Source organism: Poecile atricapillus, chromosome Z (assembly GCF_030490865.1).
Source record: "Poecile atricapillus isolate bPoeAtr1 chromosome Z, bPoeAtr1.hap1, whole genome shotgun sequence".
Lineage (NCBI taxonomy): Eukaryota > Metazoa > Chordata > Aves > Passeriformes > Paridae > Poecile > Poecile atricapillus.
Genome location: NC_081289.1, coordinates 6,152,223 through 6,175,539, shown reverse-complemented (window position 1 = coordinate 6,175,539; position 23,317 = coordinate 6,152,223). Strand labels below are relative to the sequence as shown.

The 23,317-nt window shown below is 40.1% G+C and overlaps 2 protein-coding genes across 2 annotated transcripts in view; one reads left to right on the top strand and one right to left on the bottom strand.

Annotated features, from left to right (window-relative positions):
• Positions 1–10,016, bottom strand: part of LOC131593074 (cell division cycle protein 123 homolog) — a 31,734-nt gene extending 21,718 nt beyond the window's left edge. Inside the window, exons 1-6 of the mRNA XM_058865272.1 lie at positions 9,881–10,016; positions 7,912–7,983; positions 6,000–6,054; positions 5,214–5,246; positions 2,689–2,784; positions 1,843–1,949 (exon numbers count right to left, since the gene is read on the bottom strand). Of these exons, the coding sequence (XP_058721255.1) occupies positions 1,843–1,949; positions 2,689–2,784; positions 5,214–5,246; positions 6,000–6,054; positions 7,912–7,983; positions 9,881–9,954 (437 nt within the window). The 5' untranslated portion in view covers positions 9,955–10,016. The remainder of the gene's footprint in view (positions 1–1,842; positions 1,950–2,688; positions 2,785–5,213; positions 5,247–5,999; positions 6,055–7,911; positions 7,984–9,880) is intronic.
• Positions 10,017–10,068: 52 nt separating this feature from the next.
• LOC131593075 (ADP-sugar pyrophosphatase-like) lies at positions 10,069–22,232 on the top strand. Its single transcript, XM_058865273.1, has 10 exons — positions 10,069–10,178; positions 14,683–14,772; positions 16,750–16,817; positions 17,624–17,676; positions 18,321–18,428; positions 18,997–19,092; positions 20,035–20,136; positions 20,537–20,545; positions 21,265–21,318; positions 21,583–22,232. Exons 2-10 carry the CDS (start codon positions 14,710–14,712, stop codon positions 21,690–21,692), a joined length of 663 nt encoding a protein of 220 aa, XP_058721256.1. The 5' UTR covers positions 10,069–10,178; positions 14,683–14,709; the 3' UTR covers positions 21,693–22,232.
• The last annotated feature ends 1,085 nt before the right edge of the window (positions 22,233–23,317 follow it).

Below are 23,317 nucleotides of genomic sequence, written 5' to 3'. Positions count from 1 at the left end.
GAAGCAGTGGAGTTTGAGGTGTTGCCTTTCTATAAGAGATTATTCTTCCACAGCAGGATCAGGAGAAGGGAATGTGCCTGCTATGAGATGCTGAGCCACTACTGTACTTGTGTGAACTTAAGGTGAAATCACTGCTGGCTCGAGTCAACAGCCATGCTGAGAAACCTCACACCACAAATGCTTTCACTGCCTGTCCCACCAAGCCTGTGCTGACTGCAGGAGGTGAAGAGCTGGAACTGATACAAGAATAAACTAGACAGAAAATGCACTGATTTCAGTATCAGTGAAGGTGGTTGAACCAATTCATTCTACCATACAGAGTTGCCACATCTAAATCAAGTGGCATTTGCTGAACATTTGCTTGTCTCCGAGACTCACTAGAAAACAGTTAACCAAACAGGAATTCTGCAAGGAGCTCTGGGTACTTTTTGCTCTTTATACACGAGAACAGTAAATACAAACTCCATATTATTTAACATTCACAAAGGGATGATGCAAAGTGTGTAGTTCTTTTCAGACCCACAAGAATCAGTCCTAATAGCCATTGTGACAAAAATTTTACTGCTCAACAGTGTGAGCAAGTCATCCAGAGATGGCTCCAGACACCCCAGCTCTCATTAGGGGAAACCATGAAAAGCAGCTCCTTGGTTAAGCACCAAAGGCTTCTGAGAATTCACTCACCACAGACATGTGAATTACAGATTTCTCATCTTCCCCATACCTTTCATTCTCTGTGACTCCAGAATCATGAATTCTCATTCCTCACAACTGTTTCCCAAGCCCAATATAGTTTTCAAACTATTTTATCACTCCAATATCCTCTCCCCTCCTCCTAAGTCTCTTCCCCAGCACCTCCTGCAGGTTAGGCATGGTGTAAAACCCAACATCAGAACTGGACTCCCAGCCTTGCTGTCAACAGCCCCTTTTTTTGTCATGTACCAAAAATTGGGGGAAGAGAATCTCGTTAGAGTTGCAGGAGTAAAAAAGGCAGTTGCACAGCATTACTGTAAGTGGTTTCACACTTTAAAAAGAAAATTTTCATCAAGACATAAGCCACTTGGCATGAAGCTTATACCTTCTAACCCCCTATAAGGTATCTAGAACAATGGCTCTGCATTTGACTGAGTTTTCCAAAAAATCCTGTAATGTAAATAAGCAGTGAATAATTACTGGAAAATAATCTCTCAGATAGCAAGCCGTGGATTGCTCCTTTTCTTTGAAATTCTGCTTGTCTGGGGGAAAAAAAAAGTAACCATAGTAACAGAAATATCAACTCCAGTAATCTCATTTTCTTTCAGAAAAATGCTGTATTTTAGAAATGAGTGACATAAATCAATGAGATGCAGGTACTACAGGAGGAAACTGTTCCTATACAATTAAGTACTCCCTTCATGTGAGCAGATAAAAGTCAACCCCAAGCACACCATCATTTTAATTTTACCTATAATTGCTATCCTTAGTCACCTGGAACGTATTTGTTCCAAGAGCTACAAGAACCTGGGATCAGAACAAGCTCTAGAAATATGTGAAATATGTTAGCAGAAGTCTCAAGAAACTTCCAGGCAGCCACACAAACTTCAACAGCTTTAAAACAAGAAAAGGACATGGTCAAGTCACACTGTATTACCATAAGAAGTGGCACCAATAAGGAGGGTAGCAACACCAAGAGCGGTGGAAAAGCAAAAAATCTCAAGAATACAACATGACTTGCCCTGGAAAGGTAGTCAAAAAAATATGGTCTTAGTCCATAGCATCAACACTGGTTGCATGTGCTATTTAAATGTCTTTCTGGTTTGTTTTTGTTTTTTTCTGGCTGTGTATAACTGCTGGAAATCGACTTACGGCTGAGTGAGGTCACGAGTTATGAAGTCTGAACTCTTGAAGAGGAGGAAGATGTCACTGAGAGCTTTGCATTTCAGAGAGCTGTTCATTGCTATCCAGTAGGCATCCTAAAGAAACATAGAGATTACCTGAAATACATCTTTACTAGCAGGAGGGACTGAAAACTTCAAGTTTATCTAAATATTATGCAATGTTTGAAATACATACAGAAAAGTATTTTTTGTTCTTTTGAGGAAAACTTCATTAGTGTTTAAAAGAGGCAAAATAGTTATTGTTTTTCTTATGAATACTCTGAAGAAAGCAGTGCAAATTCATTTGCAAAATTAACTTTTTGCCTTACTGCTTCCAGAAATTTTCTTGGAATGCTTGATTGAACACAGTGTCTCTTGAGAATATTAAACAACAATATTTGTGTGCACTCATCCTTACGGTATAGTTAAAAGCACCTAAAATTAAGTATAAGAAAGTTTATTGCCTTTTTTTTTGCAACTCCAGCACTTATCTTTATACCAGGTAAAGTTTTCAACTCGTATCCTGAACAAGAAGAGCCTGCCCATCACACAACCATGTGTGTGACCAGGATATAGGTTTTAGATAGGAAAGTCAGTGCTGCCATGCATCAGCCTCCCTAAAGGTGCACCATCACCATCTAGTGACAGACAAGATATCAGTGAAGTGTTGGATCCCACTTAAGATTAAAAAATCCATCACTGATAACTTGTGTATCGCTTCTTCCTTCATCAGAACCATCAATCTCTTCTACTTTCCAAAGCATTGAGAGAAAACAAACACAAAACATCCTGTATGACAACATCTGTTAGAAGTTTTGGAAGTCAGCATTCTTACCCTTGGAGCACTCCAGTTCAGTTTAGGAAAAACACTTCCACCCAAGGAACTTATTGCTTCCTGAACTTTAGCTGTGAACTCGGGAAATTCTGGTGCCTGTACAAGGAACAACAGCAAAACCACAAATTTCAAGACATTTAATAGTGAAGTGTAACCTTCTTCTAAATACAATTAGAAGTAAGTCCAAAATCAGCATGAACCCCAGAAACATAGCATGAAAGAAAATCTCTTAAATAAATCACTTTATCAAATCCGTCAGTCTTTCAATCACAGAAAACTGAAAATGCTCCCAGATCTAACTCTCATTACTAGCAAGTATCATGAACTTCTGGAGAAAATCCAAATCATGGTAATAGTCACCATGAAATCTGCAACAGCTGGCAAAAATACAAGTCAAATAACCAAACCTTAAATCCTTAAATCTAATAAACGTGCTGGTTTATATCCTATGGTAGATTATTATATACAAGTAAGATCCAGTAATATTTAAACTTCTAAAGACTGATTTAAGAATTAAACATATCTTTATCAATTCATAGGCAATCTGAGTGACAGCTACTCATTTAAGCTCTAGTTTTATAAAATGTTAGTAATATTTTAACTAATCACCTTTTAAATTAGGTCTTAAAGTAGCTGCTTAAAAATACATTGACTCAAAATAGAGGACAAACTGCAAAGGTTGGACTAGAAAACCTTGCCTTGTAAAGAACACTGAAAATGTAAGGTTGAGGTAAAAAAAACCCCAACTCTTCAGGTTGCTCCAAACTTTACCCTGAATGTGGTGCTACAGTAAAAAAAAAAACAGGTTGCTGACCTTTAAAACATTATAAAGGGTATGAAGCATATCTCAAAGATTTTTCATGTAACAGGATTTATATCAAGAAGTATATAGGAACACTATTTCTGCCTATTTTTAAACTCAATTCAAAAGTAACTTCTAGGTTAAAGCTAATTGATGCCTCTTAAACAATAAAATCCTCAGAGCCATACAAGTGAATAAAAAAATTCATACATTCTGGCATCTTCTCACTGCAGCTTCCCCAAATGCAAACACTTAAAAAAACCTTCTCACATTTTAGTGCAGTGACCTAGACTGAACTTCAAGCATTCTGAACCTTTCCTTCATACATTACCTAGTCTCCATGGGAAACTACACTTGGAAAACTGAAAAAAAAACCACTTCTCTAATTTTATATTTAGACTTTCAGTTGATTCTAGAAACTGTTCCTGCAAGAAGTAAAACTCTTCATCCACTGCATTCTGATCCAAACTTCTCTTGTTTTGACAGGAATCAGAAGTCCTACTATATATGTAATATCAGCACATACGAAGCCTCCTTGGGAAAATGTTACCTACATGCCATTTGATTAACACAAGGGAATAAATATACACACAAGAGGAAAGTTCTACAACTGCATAAACAAGCTGGATTCCATCATTTCCTAAATTTTGAATGCCTGGCTTTGTAACCATTAATGCAAGTTACTCCAAAAGCAGAATTTTCTGCCCCTCCACTTCCCTCATGAGGAAGCTGTACACTTACCTAGATACACTAGAGTCATCTGCCCTGTGCTCTTCTGACAGGTAAATACTTCTTAATTATGTATTTCCTTATTGTGTCCTACATTATAACAGAACCTAATTCAAAATTCTGGTATTACTTATTTAGCATCATTACCATGAGCTTTCCGAACCACATGATGGATCCTAAAATCCTTGTTTTAAATAATTTACATTTAAGGAATCTCGGTTTTCAAAGGTTAAATATTTGAACTGAAGATTAATCAGTGTGCACAAATTTGAAATGTATTAGTTTTGAACTCCAGGCTATAAATTCTGCGCTAGCAGAAGCACCACTCAAAGCAGGGTTGTGATTATATGGCACCTAATCCAACATGAGCAATTCCACACCCTGATGAACATTAGGGATAAAAGGACTGAAGTCACAGCATTGATGGCAGACAAGTGCCTTAAGGATTTTAACTCTTGACAGTGACAGGGCAACAGCAAATTTAAAAAAAAAGATATAAGAAAAAGATCAAGAAAGCCTGGTTTACATCCACTATGATCTTGATGCCATGTGCAAGGAGACCATAAAGACAGGAAAAGAAAAAAGAAATGACAGAGAGAGATGTACTTAGAAGAAATAATGGCACACCAAGAGACGAGCTGTGAAGATTGAGCTGCAGGGGCTTTCTTCTGCATCCATTCTGATTAAATAGTTTGGAGATACTCAAAGTGGTGAAAATTAAAGACAGCTATATTTAGAGCTGTACTGCAGTTTATTTCCTAGAGTCTAACAAGTGTGTGATTGTCGGGGATGAAGAAAAGCGTTTTATTTTATTAAATAAAATAAAGCCAGCAAAACTTTTTTGAAGTTACAGACACCTACACTGCCATCCATCTAAAATGGTCTGAAAAACATTAAATACAGCAAGAGATCTCTAACCAGCAACAAGTTTGTATAAAAGGCTGCAGAAAGGAGACTGCTGACAAACCCACATTGGGCTTTTACTGGACCTTACCTTAAGTGTTGTAGTGTTCTCATCATCTGACCACTGCTCAAAATAAGAACAAACCAAAGGTTACCACTTTCCTGAGCCATCCTTTATAATCTGTAAGAACTTCAGAATTCATGCAGCCTCTTACAACATGTAGATCAAATCACTGCCCCAGATAGCATAACATCACCATCCTGCAATTATTTTGGCTGTAAAGTAAGACAGGAAAAACACTGTATATTCAGCAGAAGTATTGCTCTAAAGTATTGATAAAAGGATACCTGTATATATTTCAAACATGATTTATATTAGAAAGATGGGCATTACAGAACTCAGTCTTCCCTATCGACAGCTTGTCTCCAGCTCTAGCACTTCCATCCTTAGACCCATGATCCACTGGTTTCACTTTTATTTCTCTTCCATCTCCTTGTTGTACCTTCTGTCACCTTGTACTTACATTTTTCAGTGTTTCCCTTCTAGAATGACCTTCTGAGTTATTATGGCCTCAGAAACTTTTATTGTTTCTTGAAGTAACCACTCCAAATGTACTCCTAATTTTTCAGGGCATGAAACAGCATTAAGTTCAATTGTAACATTCGTTATTACAAATGCAGTTATCAATAAATGAAAATAAAAAAAGTCTTCTGTGAGAGAGCACAGATATATTTTAAACTTTCCCTGACTTCATGGCAACTACCTCATGATAATTATTTCTGTGAAAGACTCTCTGCACCTATAAATCATGCAGGAAAAGTTCTACATTAATATTTTTCTCAAGAGACTTTACATTAATTTTCATTTTACACTGACCTGTATCTCCTCTGCATCATCACTCCCCTCCTGAGCATGACTTGGCGGATCTTCTCTGAAACAAAAAATTAACAGGAAAAAAATTAAGCACTGGAGTTTGACTTGACCATGGCCATTACATCTACACAGCATTTACAGCTCTTGATGTCAACATGTTTTCACAAGATTAAACCTCAAAACCCTGACAGAGAAAAATCAGAGAAGCCAGTGCTGAAAATTGACCTAGGCATTAGGCCTAGGTCCTACCCTGAACACTTTGCTTCTTTCAAATTAGCAGATCAGTTCTTGCTCTAAAACACCATAACTGAAGCTTTTCAATACCCTGTTAATGATTCTTTTTCAACTTACTGTACTCTGATGCAAACACAAATTGAACTTTTTTTTTTTTTTTTTTAAAGTAAGTTAAATTTAAATTACGCTTTGCCTCCATACTCCCTTTCCAAGCAAAAATTCATAAACCTTGAGTTTCAAATGTTGACCTGTGAATTTCTGGCTCTGAAAAGAAAATGTCCTCACACTCAGCGTACAGACAAAACAAGATCCCATTGAGAGTGGAGAGTGTAGTAAACAGGGCAAAGTCAAATGTACATCCCTGCCAAAAGTAAATTCTTAGACAACCTGAGTCTCTGCAGTCCCTCAATGCACTTTCATAGGGATTAAATCATCAATCCAGTTTTTGAGATCTACAGGCCAGGTAGGGGTTCACTGAAGGTTAGAAGTAATCTTGGCCTTGCCTGCAAGATAGCATTCACTTATAGCTAAGAAAATTCAACTCGGAGAAAATACAATTTCTAAGAGGAATTTTAACTGCAAACATCTTAAAAATGTAATTTAAGTCAATCATACAGCTGTCCATTACACCAATGAATACAGTAAAATTGTAGAACACAGGTGTTAAGGCAAACCCTCAATCTCAGCTTTTCTGAAGGCTTATTAAAATAAACAGCTGCTGCTCAATAAATTGCACAGTTCTGCAGAAGGAGGTGACAATACTACTTCTGATCCAAAATTATTTAATAAATGATTCTAATTTTCTGGATACCCTTTAATAAGAAAAATAATTTAGAAACTAAAAATTAAACCCTTTTATCTTCACAATGCATTTAAAGATCTTCAATTTTTATATAAATTGATACCTGATAAATCAGACCAAACTCCCTTTCACTCACAGCCTCACTGGCTGCTCTGCAAGGGGCAAACTACCAGTTAAAGAATCATGGAGCAAGGACTGATTTCTGAGTTTGATCATTAACAAAATGCATGCAGCAACCATTCCACAAGGAAACCACACAGTGAGATCCTATGCAGAAACAAAGAGCAAGGCCTTTGTTCTTACCAGCTGTTCCTGCTATCTATCTACTTCATTCCTCTCCATCCAAAATCCTGGCATGGGTGTACATACAGGACATTGAGCTTTGTGATACGTATGGATTACCCATATGCAAATGATTATATAAAATGTTACTGCTTATTGGGTTAGTATATAGCTTATGTTATTGAGAATTAAGCTCAAGTAATGTCACTTCATCCCTGGATTGGCATGGGACAGGTCAAGCCTCTGAAATGGAGCCAGACAGATCCAAAGAACCAACTGCAAATCAGCAGCTGAGCATCCCAGATTGGTGGGATGTACTCCCCAAAGAAAGGTGGAAAAAAAAAAGTAAAAGGATTGTGTCCACTTTGTCTAGAATGAATTGTAGTTCATGGATTTTAGGATCTGCTTCAGGCACCAGCAAATCCAGGTGTACTAACAGTCAGCCCATTCACATGCTCACACAGTGTGAGGTTTACTGCAGTCACACTAGTCAAATTTAAAAACTTACTATGCTCAATAAAATATGTATATATAAAATGGTGCTGTGAATATGAAATGGCATTAATACTTGGAAGCTGGGGAGAAAACACATTTTACCTTCCAGAAACCACCAGTGTTCCATCATCCAGCAAATATTCTTTCACATTCTCTGGCAGGGGAAGTATAACACTGGAAGAAACGTGAAAATCCCTTTAATACCTTATTATTACTTGTTATAATAAAATCCTAGTGGAACAAAATAATTTGTTTTTTTCATAGCACATACCTCAACAATACTGTTTTATCCTCTAACATTATGGAAGAAAATTCTCTTTTGCCCATCTTATCCCTCACCCAAAAAAGCAATGACCATTCTCCCTCCAGGAAAGCACAGGACAAAAATTTTAAATTAAATACACAAAAATGCCCCACTCCTTCAAAGCTCTAAGAAATTCCAAATAAAATTGTGTGCAGCTTGTGAGGAGACAACATGTTGCTCAAACTAAAGATTTGCCTTCTGAAATCCAAATCAAAATTTGCCTATGCCATCTTCATGTTCCAAAAATACAGGGCTATCACTAAATTTACCAAAAATAAGGCTGTGTTAAACACTAAGAAAGATAAATGATCAAATGCTTTGATTACTAAAAGCATGATGTCAGCACTTTTTGACCCAACAGGGCAGCTATCTCGACTTTCCTGAACTACTGGTAGCTCTTGTAACTACATCATGACCTGCAGCAGCTTGCTACAAACTGCAGAATTTCCTACAACTTCCAGAAATACAAAGAAACACCAAGCTGGCCACTTGGGTTGGATCTATTCAGTCACAGTTTAAGTAGGCAGGTAGGAACAGCAGTTTGGCTAGCAGGATGTAGATAATAGGAACAGCATAGATATCTTCTGATGCTCAGCATTGAGTCCCACCAGGAGAGCAGGGAACACAGAGGTACTTGGCCTGTCCCAGGGCTTCCCAAAACACTCCCTTGGCATGTAGTCCCAGCTCCTGGGACTGCAGCTAATGGCCCAATCAATCCTCCACCACCTCCACCCCGGCTTTGTCCCACAAAGGTCCCCTCTATCTCACCCAACCCTGCCCAAACACAAGTTCATTTTCACCCCAGCCCAGCCCCACAGAATCCCAGCACTGGTCTGGTTGGAAGGGTCCACAGTGGCTCATCTGCTCTGACCTCCCTGCTCAAGCAGGGCCATCCCACAGCACGTGGCACAGGGCTGTGTCCAGAGAGTTCTGGAATATCTCCCGTGAGGGAGACTCCACAGCCTCCCTGGACAATCTGCTCCAGTGCTCCGTCACTGCACAGGACTGAAGATCTTCCTCATGTTCAGGTGGAAGATCCTGGGCATCAGTTTCTGCTCGCTGCCTTCTATTTCTGGGCACCACCAAGCAGAGCCTGGCCCATCCTTTGGCACCTCCTCTTTAGATATTTTCATGCATTAATGTAGTCCCCTCTCAGTCATCTCTTTTTCCTTCCAGTACCTGAAGGGAACTTGCAGGAAAATGGAGCAAGACTATTTACAAGAGCGTGTAGTGATAGCACATGGGGTAATGAGTTCAAATTGAGAAAGTCTGCTTAGATAGATATTAGGAAGAAATTCTTTCTTGTGAGGATGGTGAGGCCCTGACACAGGTTGCCCAGAGAAGCTGTGGCTGCCCCATCCTTGGAGGAGCCCAAGGCCGGTTGGAAGGATCTTGGAGCAGCCTGGTCTAGAGGAAGGTGTCCTTACCCGCAGCAAGGGATTAGAACCAGATGATCTTTAAGGCACCTCCTAACCCAAACCATTCTGTAATTCTCGAGGCTGGACAGGCCCAGCTCCCTCAGCTTTTCCAGTCCCTTAATCATGCTCATAGCCCTGCACTAGATCCGTTTCACGAGCTCCATGTCCCTCCTGCTCTGAGGAGCCCAGAACCGGACACAGCACTCCAGGTGAGCCTGACCAGGGCTGAGGGGAGCGGCAGGATACTCTCCCTCGCCCCACACTCCTCCCGCCCGCTCCCAGCCGGCCGCACACTTCTCCTCACCCCGAACCGCCTCTCCCAGCCCCCGCCGCCCCTCACCGCCCACACCTGCGGATGGTGACGGCCTTGAAGAGCGGGTACCACACGGAGAACTGGCAGTGCGCCACCTGCTCCTTCTTCATCCTCCTCTTCCTCCTCCTCCTCAGCCCGGCCGCTCCCGGAAGCTCCCGCTCCGCCCGGAACCTCCCGCGCAGCTCCGGGCGCCGCCCGGCGCCATCGCCGGCGCACAGGGCCCGGCCCCGCCCCCGCCGCCTCAGCGCTGCCCGGTGCCGGCCCCGCTCGGCGGCCGCGCCCCGGAGCGTCCCGCACGCTGCCTTCGCTCTGCCCTGCCCCGAGCCAAGGAATAGCTGAGTAACGTGTTTTCCTTTTAGGTTCTGCTGTCCTCCCTGTGCCTGCGTGTACCCTGCATGGAGCTGTTTCATAGTCTCATAGGATATTAAGGGGTTGGAAGGGACCTTAAAGATTATCCAGTTCTAGTCACCCCCTGCCATAGGTAGGGACACCTCCCATGAGACCGGGTTGCTCAAGACTTTATCCAATCTCGCAACCACAGTTCACAGGGCAATCTGATCCGGTGTCTCACCACCCTCACAGTAAAGGATTTCTTCCTAATATCTCACCTAAATTTCCCCTCTTTCAATTTGCACCCATTACTCCTTGTTCTGTCACTACAGTTCTGATGAATAGGCCGTGTCCAGCTTCCCTTTAGCTCCTTCAGCTACTGGAAGGTGCTCTGCGGTCTCCACACAACCTTCTCCAATTTTGTCAGGCTGTCTTTGTAGGGCAGGTGTTCCAATCCCCTTACCAACTTCGTGGCCTCCTCTGGACTTGCTGCAATAGTTCCATGTCCTTGTTGTGCTGGGGACACAGAACTGCACAGTGCTCCAGGTGGGCTCTCACAAGGGCAGGGGAAAGGAGCAGAATCTTTGAATGTAGCCCAGGACACCTTTGGCTTTCTGGGCTGTGAGCACACATTGTCAGCTCGTGTTGTTTTTTGTCAACCACTCTTTCACTTTGTTCAGTCCCAAGTCAAGCTTTAACAGAGTAGTATGGGGCGTTTTAAAGCCCCGCGGTTCAGCTGCTGTGTCTGTGCCTTTGTGACCCCTGCATGGCGTTGTTTCCATGCGATGTTTCCTCCTGTGCTCTCACATCTGCAGTTTGGGGATGTCTCTCTCCCAGCTGTGTGACACCTCAGCTGTTGGGAAGTTTGATAACACCATGGAACTGCCTCTAACCCTCTTCTGCTTGTGCGAGATAATCCTTGTTTGCTGTTGCTTGTCCATGTTTTACTTGGCACTCGGTGGGTTGTCCATGCTTCCAGATACCATGATAAAATTGGAACATTCTCCCCCTACTTTTCTCCCTCCCCTCAACTTAATTGCTACTTAATTGATTTTATTTCTAGAATCATAGCACAAAAGTGCTAGTAACAACTTTAAAGTGCCATAGGAGTTTTTAATGATGTTTATCTTCAGCCAAGGTATCTCAGCGTGCTGTTAGTTAAATCGTGTATAAAATGTTGCCAGTGTGTCTTTTGCACATTCTTTATGAGAAAATTTGTATTTTGTTTGACCTTGACCTTGCGTTTGCCATGGGACCCCCTCCCATTGCTGAGCTTCCATTAAATCTAGTTGGTCTCAGCTGGAATGTGTATTTGGATCAAAGAATGTCTTCTGAAAAGTGATTTAGGAAAGCTACTCCATCTGTCTAAGTATTAATATTGAAGTATAGTTCTGGTATCTTGACTTCTCTCTCTGTAGTTCTGGTATCTTCTGTCTTGAACTGATTCAGAGACCTCGGTTGGCTTAAGATTTTAACTGCTGGGAAGGATTTTGGAAGCTGTAGAATGGCTGGATGCTGCCTTGAAAGGAAGCCACTCAATAAAGGAATAAGCAATAGGAATAAAGTTACATGTTTTATAAATGGCATGGCTTTTTCACAACAGAATTTGACCCCAGTTTGAAATAAATGAAAGGAGTAGCATGATTTGCCAGCAGTACTCTGGGCACAAAAACTACCAGTCAAAGTAGAAAACATTTATTTTTCTGCATAGGTGATAATTTGAGTGCTGTTGATTCATATTAAGGCAGTTGATAAATGTGGGCACTTTGACATATTCTTAAGATTGCATTTATAACTATTAAAAATCTGTATTCTTAGAGCTCACGTAATCCTAAGTCAGGTAGCCAGGTTCCCAGGCTGCTGTATCAGCTGCATTGAATTTTTAACTCAAATGAACTCATATTTATAGGCAGAGGGAATTTTATGACAGAGAAGAACTGCAAGACAAGGCACGATCTGAAAGCTAAATAGGCCTTTAGAAACCTCACATTTAACACATTTTAGTGTTAAATTTAATTTTCAGTTGCAGCTAATTTTGTTTATGAACAAGAGATGTTGCCATCCTTGACAGCATGACTAATGTGAGATGCCAGAATTGCAGCCTTCATTTAACCAAACAGTATTTCAGCTTTCTAACAGCAGAAATTCTCACTTCTATACCGCCAACTGAATCTGGACAAAAATACTGTTTTGGTGGAGCTTTTAAAAATGTCACTATATGTAGAGTTACTGCACCCACTTGTGGAGGAGACCCAAACTACAGAAATTGGGATAGATCAGCATTCCCTTCTCTTTGAGGTGTTTACCCATTTTAGGTTTTAGTGATAATTCAAACCACTGAAACTGTATTTTTGTTGTTGTTTTAAGTAGCAAGTCACTGCTGAATCTCTCAGGAGAGAGACAGCTGTTTTGGAAACAGGTTCTACCATGAAATGAGGTTCTCGTATTTTTTTTTCATGATACAACTGTGGTAACCCATGTTTGAGAAAGATACAGTGATAATTGTGGAGAAGGATTAGAGTGATCAATGGAACAGGATTTCCTGTGAGGGGAGAGTAAAAGAGGAAGACTTAGCCCAATCCAAAGACAACTTTAGCAAGGCTATGATTCACTCTCTACTCCTTTGATAGATTTATATTGAAAATGCGAAAGGCTATAGTTCTTTCCAGTGTAGGAGGTGAATTTGCTGTAGCTGGGTATGTAAGGTTTTTGTGTTTTTAAAGACATCACACAGAGCCTCCTTTGACTGTTTCTCCTGGGCTGTGCTTCTTTTGCATATGTTTGCTGGAAAGCTTGATCTTGTACTTGAGAGTCACAGCATGAGACCATGGCCATTGTCCAGCTAAAACTCTTCAGTTCTAAGGGAAGGAAGTTCCAAACATTGGAACAGCTGGCTGAACTGAAGTGGATAGAAACTGGAACATAAGCAGCTGAACAGATTTCCATACAAATAGTGGTGAGGTAGAAAATAAAACTATGTGGTTTTGAAAAGTAGCTTCATTGCTATAAGAGAATATTATAGAACATATTTTTGAAGGAACAGAATTTGGTTTAACAAGTCAGGTTTTCGTTTCAAGACTTATGTTACATAAAACCAATCTGCACATTTGACCTTTATGACCTACTTCATCCAAAAACACTTTCTTAAGACTTGAGAAAGAGCCTGCCATGTGTACAGACCAAGGAAATGGTTTCATGTACTTCAGTTTTACTTGTGCTAAAAACCAGAAATATTTAGTCCTACCCGTTCCTTTTAATTACTTACTGCAAGTAAATGTCAGTCTGCTATGTAAGAAAGCTGATTGTTGCTCTTCCATGTTTCACAAGTGTGCAACAGATGCTACCATAAAAGGATAAAGTAAAAAAATTAAAGTGCTAAATTTGGGTGTGTCAGAGAAGGTTTTCATGCACTTTGGTACCGTCCATTGCGGGAGACCACACAGGTTATTAATCCATAGCTGAAGTCATGGAAAGATTCTTATTTACTTTGTGGAAAGTTTATTACCATCAATGCTATGGATGATTAAGATCTTTAAGATATCTCATCTCTCCTGGTGTTTAACCTGATTTGTTTCTTTTCACTGGCTTTTGCTTATGGTTCATGATGATTTTCAGGACTTCAGTATGAAGTTAATATATCAGAGAGGGTTCCCTGGTAGAAGTTTCTGTACTGAAAGTGCCTGTAGTCCCACAGTGACACAGGGCCAGTCTCTAATACATTTGTGTTTTCTGCTGTCTGCTGTGTCTTTAGTCTGGAACTGGATGGAGGGAGTGCATAATCTCACTTTCCTGGGGATGCAGGCTGAGGCATTGAGCTGCAGGTGCAAAGCCTTGCTTTGGGCATTTTTTAATGAAAATGCTGTCTTTTGCATGGTGTTGGGCACATCATTCCCAGTAAGAGACTGACATGCCATGATCACACCAGCCCCACGTGCTGCACAGACTTGCAACACACATGTAGTTTTTTGACCTTGATTTTTAGTGGAAGGATTGAGTAATTTACGTGTTTATTTGTGATGTAAGATGGAGATAGGTTCTAGTTCTGATTTTTAATAATAGACAGTTTTTATCACTGAAGTCCTCTTGGTATAAGGGTTTTTTTGTACTTTCACAGTGGAGTGCACAGTCCTGTTGACCATACACTGCTGACAGAGCATTTCACCCAGATCAGAATGAAGCAATTTGAAATGGATCAATTGTCTGTATGTGTGTCTGACACTTGAATAGTTAAGAAAAGTATCTTCAGCCGGTAGAGCTACCTGACAGCTGATAGGACTATTCAATTTATGTAAGTCAGGGATTTGATCCAAATGTACATTTCTCCTTTGAATTATTTGACTCCGGAATCACTGGGTGGAGCTGAAAACATGAATTGAACTTGCAATCACACGTCCCTGACTTTCTCCAACAAGCCATATTTGTTAATTTACAGTGCAGAAATGAACCTTTTAACTTTACGCTGAAAGCAAATATTGATTTTGTTTCATATATATCTGGACTTTGCACAGGAGGGGAAAAACCTGACATTCCTGAAAATGGCAGCTGAGACATCCACAGAAGTTGCAAAAACAGCTAAACAATTCGTCCTTAAGGAAGAGGTACAGCATGCTTGGGTTTGACACTTTTTGTTGTTAAATAACAATTATTTTTGAGTGCAGCGTACAAATCCTAGAGAGGTTGTATGTTCATAAAAACCTATTCAATAGACAAAACACTTCTTCCTGATTGACAGAGAGTTTAAAAGATGTGACATTCCTCTTTATTGAAAGAATTATACAAATTATCAATGATAGAGAAATCTCGAGTGTTGCATTATTTTAAGCTGCTTCTCTTTTTAGATTTTGCATCTGTTTCTTGTATTGTCTCCTCAGGAGGTTTTTCAATGTTCAGAAATAATGCTGGTATCTCTGAGAGACTTTACAAATTGCTGGATTATGAAACTCAGCAACACTTTTCTCTTTCAAACAGTTTTCTGTTTCTTTAAGGTGGTGAACCAAGGGTTGCTTTAACATTTAGGATTGTACCATGTTTTGTGTTTCCTGAAAGGATTTGAGTTTAGAGAATTGCTGCTTCAAAGACATCAGTAAGGAAGTAGTAAGAATAATTTCAGTCCTAGGAAAGGTTTCTGGAGATACTTCATTCTTATTAGAAGCACTTTCACTCTAAACTTCCTGTATTTGTTTCTGTTCCTTTTTAAGTGAACTCCTAAAAGTTAATTGTTGGTGTTAAAGCAGGTTTGGCAGCATCCTGCTCTTGTTATAACACAAAGGTGGTTTCTTTTATTTGTTCTCCATGGACTGAACATGCTTGTGTAATTTCTTCAGGTTTCAAGGCACAAGGAGAGAAGAGATTTGTTTGCATTATGTCTTTTCTCTTGGACATTTTTTAATACGAATATTTCGCAAGCATAAAGGATTGAATTTTTGTAATCTTTTTGGGTTTTCTATTAAGAGCTGGGTTTCTTGCAGGCAGCATTTTCATTTTATCCTCTTTTGGTTTGGTTTTGTATAGGTTTCTCATGCTTTTCTTTGGTTTGTTGTTTGCTTTTTTTTTGTAATGTTTCTTACTCTCTTTTAAAACAATGTTCTCTTTGGTATCACTGGAAATTTATAATTAGATCCTACTTATTTTAAGCTATTTACTTTTTTCAATCATTTTGTGGGCTTAATACAGAGAAGTGTTTACCCTCTTTCTGCCAGTGGCTCTTATATCAGAAGTGGTTCTGTAACTGTGCACTAACAGTGTGGCCTGATGCTGGAGTATCTTCCATGAAAGTGGGAGCTGATCTTACTTCATTCTTCTTTTTTCTGGGAAGGCACATTCAGGCTGTTAAAAGCAGATGTTTTTTGCCCATCAAAGTAATAGACAAATAACTCCTTTTAAAACAAGTTACAGTAAAAGAAGCAAACTGCTAGGCTAATATCTAGGGATTTTTCTCTTTTAAGTGAATTACATAGAAGATGAGGAAACATCATAGGGAAAATAAACTCATTTAGCCCAGAAAAAAACATTTGGTCATAGTGTTAATGCTGGACACTCACTCAGCAGGTCACAGAATCCTAAAGGGGCAGGTGTGTCACTCACAACTGCAGAAAACAGCAGTTACACAAGGCCGCAGTCTGGGATCAGGGCAAGAAAGCTTTCAGGGTAGTTTGGTTTTCAGTCTTGCATGCTCAGCTTTTGGGCTGTGCTCTCTGCTAAGGGAGCACTCGTGGGCACCAGTGCAGCCAAAGTCTGTGGAGCCCAGAGACCCTTTTGCAGCTGATACATTACCCTTGCAAAATCCTACTAAAAATGAGGACTTTGCAGTAAATAAAATACCACTGAATTAATCAAAATTTGGTTATAAAACTCATGTTAAGAAAAGCTAGTGTCTTTGAGTTATTTTTTTTTTATATTCAAGAATTTAGAGTATTTTTTTTTCTGTATTAGCAACAGGAATGCTGTTGCACATTCCTACATGTGTTGTGATGCTGAAATTTGTCTTCAAAATAACCTAAAAATAGTTATGTTGTTTCTCCCATTTCTTTAGGATTCATTTTATAATGTATTTAACAAAGAATTCTTTACTTTAGGTAATCGTAGAAAGACAATGGTTGAAGCTTGCAGAAACAACTTACACTGATCCATTTGGGAAAACCAGGTAAATGCCCCTCTGATATTCCAGATTCCCAGTTGTACAGACTGGCCACAGGCTAGAGAGCATGAGCATTACAAGCACACCACTCCACACAAGATGAGAGCTATTCATTGTGAGGTTCCTTCAGAGTTCCTGTTGCTCAGAAGAGAATCTTACTCCAGCAGATGTGCAAGTACTGAGATTGAATTTGACTCCTAAATCCTCTTGGGCACACTGAACCTGGATTATGTAGCATTTCCAGTTCTTTGGAAAGATGCTACACAGAAGCAAGTTCTAGCTGTGCAACTACTCTGTGGCCATCAGAGAGTCCATCCTGTGGCTTTTCTGGTTCTTCACTATGGGTTCCTTTTTCCCTGCTGGTGGTGCTGGATCTTGCATATTATTGACAAATTAATGTTCTCTTGCATGTTATCATTTCTCAAATGATAAGTACTCTTAAAGAGTACTTATGTACTCTTTTTGTGTTTATGTAGGTGTTGCAACATGGCTTTAGTTCCCTCCCCTAAATGTGTTAAATTCTGTACTGATTGCTTTCTCTACTGCCTCCCAGCTCATCAGTAGAGTATCCTCTTAAAATTAGCAAGATTGGAACTTTTGTGTAGCTAAACTATTTTCTCTCTCCCTCCTTAAGTAGGCAAAAGAAAACCTTGCTATAGACATTTTATAGTGCCAGTGTATGACAGGGGCTGCCTATGTCCTGCTGCTTCTTACAAGACCTCAATGTGTGATGGTAAATTTTGCTTTAAATGAAAGTAGCAAGGGTAGAACATGATTTATGTATTCATTTTTTCTTTTCTCTGTTTAAATAGAACTTGGGAAACTGTAAAGCGTACTGGCAACAAAAAGGGAGTTACAGCTGATGGTAAGAATTGGTGGCTTTTCCTGTTTGCATTTTTTTGCTGTGAAAATCCTTTTGATAAGCTGACAATGCAGATTCTGAGCTGATCTGTTTCTGAATTAATGAGGATGTGGAACAGGTGGCTTGGCAGAGCTGGCTATACCCCTAAGCTGGTGAAATGCTAATTTGAGTGCTGAAGAATCAGAACCTTACTGATGGGAGTGCTTTCCCAAGATCATGGTGTTCACTTTAAAATGATGGAGCACTTCCAAAGATATCAGGGGTGCCCTGAGACAGAGTAGCCCACAAACTGGTGATTGGGTCTGGTGTTAGGGGCCAGGGGGCTCTTTGGGATGTGATTTAGACATGAAGAGTGTAGTAAAGAGCTCCCTACACAGGCTTTCAAGCAATTTCTGTAGGCAGGAGAGCCCTTCCCTGAGGCTCAGTCTTGCTTGGTATGTGTGCCTCTGGCTTGCTGGGGAGCTTTGAAGATCTCTAACCAAGCATGATATAAAGAGCTTAAATTCTTTCAGGATTCTGGAGCAGGCATCTAAACATTTAATGCTTAGAGTAGCAGTGTGTGGGTTCCTTTCCAGATCTGCCACTAAAAGTCTCACTTTCTGCAACACTCACATTCCATGTCCTTGTGTCTCCCGTGACTGTGGTAGGTGTAGCAGTGATAGCAGTGCTACAGAGAACCCTGCACTATGACTGCATTGTCCTGGTGAAACAGTTCAGGCCCCCAATCAATGGCTACTGCTTGGAATTTCCTGCAGGTAAAGTGGCTGAAACATTGGGATGAGTCACAAATGGTTCTGTGTGTTTAGATGTGCTTAGAGTGTCAACCTTTATGTATTTTATAGGCTATGTATTTTATATGTTAGACTTGATCTCCAAGATCTTTTCCAACTTAGTTGATTCTGCGATCTTAATGAAGCTCTAACTGGAAAACCGTGCCGAGCTCCATGTGCTATTCCAAAATAGTTTGATAATGCAAAATAGTTTGATAATGCAAAAAACAAAATAAGCTTGTTTTAGCAGATTGGAGAAAATTCCCTCCACTTCTCTTTTCTCTAACAGTCAAAGCATTTGGCTTCTTTCCCTCATGAGAATATTAACTCCATTTTTGGGGAAGGCAGCATGATTCTGTAGATAATTGGTTAAGGATGTGGGCAGCAGCATAATGAATCCAGGGACTGGAATCCTTCCTAACACTTATCCCTCTGTAAGGACAGAGTAGTGAGGATGTTTCCCCACTTCCATAAAGCTTGATTAGATCTTAGGATGGATATTGCAGTTAAGTGGGAAGCTATTAATTGTTTTTGTGTATTATGTATCTCCCAGGCCTCATTGAGGAGAACGAGTCAGCAGAAAATGCTGCTCTTCGAGAGCTGAAGGAAGAAACTGGGTACAAAGGGGAAGTCATTGAATGTACTCCAGGTCTTTGCTTTTTTTTATTTTTTCCCACCAAAGATAATTCTGTCTTGATGGCTACTCTAAATGTCTGAAATGCTCTAAGCCAAAGGGAAAATCCAAGCAGCAAAGCCTATGCAGATTAGCAGGGTAGCATCTCATGTCTGTAAAAGTGAAACTTTGGTCCTTGATGTGAATCAGTTGCTGAACTTCTGTCTGAAGTAAGTTTGATGTCTGTAGGGAGGAAATTGCTATAAATTAAGATCCTTTACACAAAACCCAATTATTCAAGCTGTGATTTTGCATTTTAGTGTAAAGGTCTAAATTGCTGGACTTCCATGAACTTAGAAAAAAAGAGCTGCATGATGCAGAGGTCACCTTTCTGTCAGCTGTGGGGAGGTGACTCAGATCAGGTTCTCCAGCTGGAAAGAAGGAGAGTAATTGGAGTAAATTCAGAGATCCTTTGGAACATGATGGTTCCAATCCTATGCTTCCTACATAAGATAAAGTGAAGGCAAAATGAGGATCATAAATCAAACTTGAGAAGGTAGGTGAGGCAACTTAGGATTTTGAGGAAATGTCATTGCAGTTGAGTCTTGTCTTATTGGGTACAGCTGCATGCTGGGGATTGGGAGAGGTTGGAGACAGGTGATGGCAAAAATAGACTCCAACAGACTAAGGAAGTCTATAAGGGATAGTTTACAGTAAATCTTTAATCTATGGAATGAAAAGTAAATTTGGATGGGAAAACAAGTCTTACCAGGGATATGTAAAAGAGCTGAGAGTTACAGGAGCATTACTTCCAAGAATATGTGAAGATAAAGTTTTCGCTATTCTTACAGCACAAATGTCTGCCAAATATATACTCTCCTCGTGTATCAGATACATTTCTGTGAAAGCTTTTGTTAAAATGTCAAGGTGCCTGACTCCTGCTCTGAAAAATGAACCTCTCCATGTGCTTGTTGGCAGCTCTGTGCTTGGACCCAGGAATGTCAAACAGCACAACACACATCGTGAGCGTCATCATTAATGGAGATGAGGCTGAGAACACAAGACCTAAGCAAAACCTTGGTGAGTTTTATACCATTGAAAATTTGGAGAAGATAGCAAAACAGTGAGTTTAAGACAATTAACCCCATAATACATTAAATGCATCTCTTTTGTCCCAGCTGATTTGAATACTGCACATTCTTCCAATCACATCCTGCAGTCTAGATGAGCAGAGTGTCTCTGCTGAATTCACTGGGGAAGCCCAGATGTGAAGTGTCAGCTGTTGGCACACTCAGAACAAAACTTTTCTGTGCCAAATTTCAGTGAGGACCAACTTGTGAACCTAGACACTGCTCTCAGTTGTAGCTTCAATCTGAAAGTAACTGCAGTGTCACTCACAGTCAGTCAGCCATCAAATGCTTTTAAAATGTAAATTCTAGTGTATTTCAACCCCTTAACTCACTACTTTTTTCACTTGCAGATGATGGAGGTACGTAATGTGACTGTGATCTCATTGACAATAAGGTCAGCCCTGATTCTTCGTATGGCAAGTTTTACTTAGAAAAAGTCAGTTACAACTGGTTTTTATTTGTGCTTCGGTAATCTCCTGACCCTAATCAAACGTGCCTGACGTTGAATTTGGCCTAGATGCAAATTCCTGGGTATTATTGCGTCAATTGTCCTTCCCAGTATTGTACTTATAGGACCAGTATTTCAGGAAATACAAATTACTGACCCCCCAAAAGCTGTAGGTCAAGCCCTAAGGACAAGTAATTCGGAGAGACAGGGGAGGGGTAAGCCAGCATAAATTCATCTTGAACAAACCCTTTGACATGGTTTGGTCTTGAAATGCATCTCCAATTCATTCCTGTACCAGGAGAAGCCAAACAAGTTTTCTTCAACAGTGTATTTTCATTCTTGAAAGGGAGGTTTCCTTTTTTGGGATTCTTATCCTTCATAACTATCATTTTTCCCAACTGTTTTTTCAGCTCCTTTCTGCCAAACATGTTTTTTAGTGAGCCTAGTCACTGCCTTCCCCCATTTAATCGACCTTTTTTGATATATGAAAGCTCACAACTTTTGGATGGTGATCAGCATTCAGAAAGTCAGTTTCTTTCCCCTTCTAAATTGCAAGAAACAGAAAACAGAGGTAAATTTCTCTACAGTTCACTAATTTAAGGATGTGTAAACCTTTTTCTTCTCTCCTAGAATTTGTGGAAGTTGTTTCACTTCCAAAGAATGACCTACTGCAAAGAATTGATGGTAAGAGCTTTCTGACACATTAAATGCACTAACATGAGCTTCAGGAATCCCTTCTTTTCTCAGACCTTCTCGTGTCATTTCTCACCCTAGAATACTGTATGTTAAGCAAAAAGCCATGAGACACCTGGCCAGGTAGGAGAGTTAGTAAAAGCAGGAGGAGTTTGCAGTGTCTGGAATGCTACCTATCTTCATTTTAGCAAGCACTTACATTTCTATAAAGGTGAGGTTTTAACAGCATCTCAATTTTTTTTCTTTTATTTTCAGAACTAGCCGCAGAGGAACATCTGGCAGTAGATGCCAGGGTTTATACTTACGCTTTGGCTCTGAAGCGTGCAGCAGAAAAACCGCTCCAAGTTCCTTTTATGAAGTTCTAGAACTGGACAATGAGGAATTTAATTTGAAATTGCCCAAGTTGTATGGCTTAGAAGTACAAGTCTTCTTGTAATCAAGGTCCTTTGCTTTACTTGCAGCAAAAAAAAAAAAAGTGTTTGTAGTAATGATTCTGGTATTTTTATTTGGAATTATGTAACTGACATAAAGCATTTCTTTGAGCTGCTCTATCAAGCCTTGACAGAATATCAATAATAAAAATACTGTTTGATTTTCAGAATGGCTCATTTCTAACTAGATTCCTCTCTGCATTTACAGTTCAGTCTAGGAAAGATGCTTAGGTAACCATGGTTGGTGCTGTAAGACCAAGGTTCCAAAGGAGGCAGAGGTAGAAGAGCGCAGGTCTCTCACAGCACTCAGACAACTCCTAACACCTGGAGAGGGGAGAGCTCATGGTGGTGTGCAGCTTCTTTATGATGGGCAGCAGAGGGGCTGGCACTGATTTCTTCTCTCTAGTGACCAGTGATAGGAGCCAAGGGAACGGCCTGAAGCTGTACCAGGGACAGTTTAAGCTGGAGATTGGGAAAAGGTTCTTCACCCAGAGGGTGGCTGGGCACTGGACCAGGCTCCTCAGGGAAGTGGCCACAGCACTGAGCCTGACAGTTCAAGCTGTGTTTGGACAACACTCTTGGGGTATATGGTGGGATTCTTGGGATGTCCTGCACAAGGCCAGGAGCTGGACTCAATGAGTCTTGTGGGTCCCTTCCAAATCAAAAATCATAGAATTGTAGAATATCCTATTAAGTAGTAATTTCTCTGAGAGGAATAGGGACAGCAGCACAGGACCACTATGTGAATACTCTGGTTGAAGTAATTGAAATGACAACTTAAAGAACTTCCTGTTATGATTTAGGCATGATGTTTCCTTCTCCCTGCACTAAATAAACTATGCAGAAAGAGACAACTGGTTTGTTTGGTCTAAAATAATGATTATGGCACCACCATCCACCAGTTCAAACCAGAACTGTGCAGGCCCAGCCAGGGGATCCTGCTGAAGGTATGAGGTCACTTATGGGCCCTGAGAGGGCACAGCCTTGCAATTTTCTCTCTCCCGAGGACACCTGTGTGTACCAGGGCTGCACCTTCACTCAGTCAAATCACTGCTATAAATAAATAATAAATAATAAATCTAATAAACCTTCAGTGCATCTGCACACAGTGGGCTGCTACTAATTATGTAAACAGCCACCACTGCTGAAAGGTCACAACCTGAGAGTTTTAATAAACACACATCAAAATCAGTCTTGCCTCTGAAATAGATGAGGATGAGTGTGTGTAATTAGGGAGACTTTCTGAAACAGAAAATTGCTTCACAGTTTCTTACCTTCAGAAACAACAATGAGTTAATTTCAAGTTAAGAGTGAGAGAAGACAGAAGAAATGTCACATCAAAGGGAAAAAGTGATTACAGTAGAGCAGAAAAGCTCAATGACTTTAACAGGAGGAATCTTGAGGTTTTTGTTTTTTTAATTGTGAGTGCTAAATATTAATCAGAATTATATTCTAGAAAGAAAAAAAAATAAAGAGGAAAAAAGGGAGCCTTCTAGACCTATCTCCCTATCAAGGCATTGTATAAATTACCAAAGACTGAACATGAATTACATCTGGCA

Coding starts and splice junctions, on each gene's coding strand:
- LOC131593075 (XM_058865273.1), top strand. CDS start 14,710: ATGGCAGCTGAGACATCCACAGAAGTTGCAAAAACAGCTAAACAATTC. Junction 16,818..17,623: donor GATCCATTTGGGAAAACCAG/GTAAATGCCCCT, acceptor CTGTTTAAATAG/AACTTGGGAAACTGTAAAGC. Junction 19,093..20,034: donor AGTCATTGAATGTACTCCAG/GTCTTTGCTTTT, acceptor GCTTGTTGGCAG/CTCTGTGCTTGGACCCAGGA.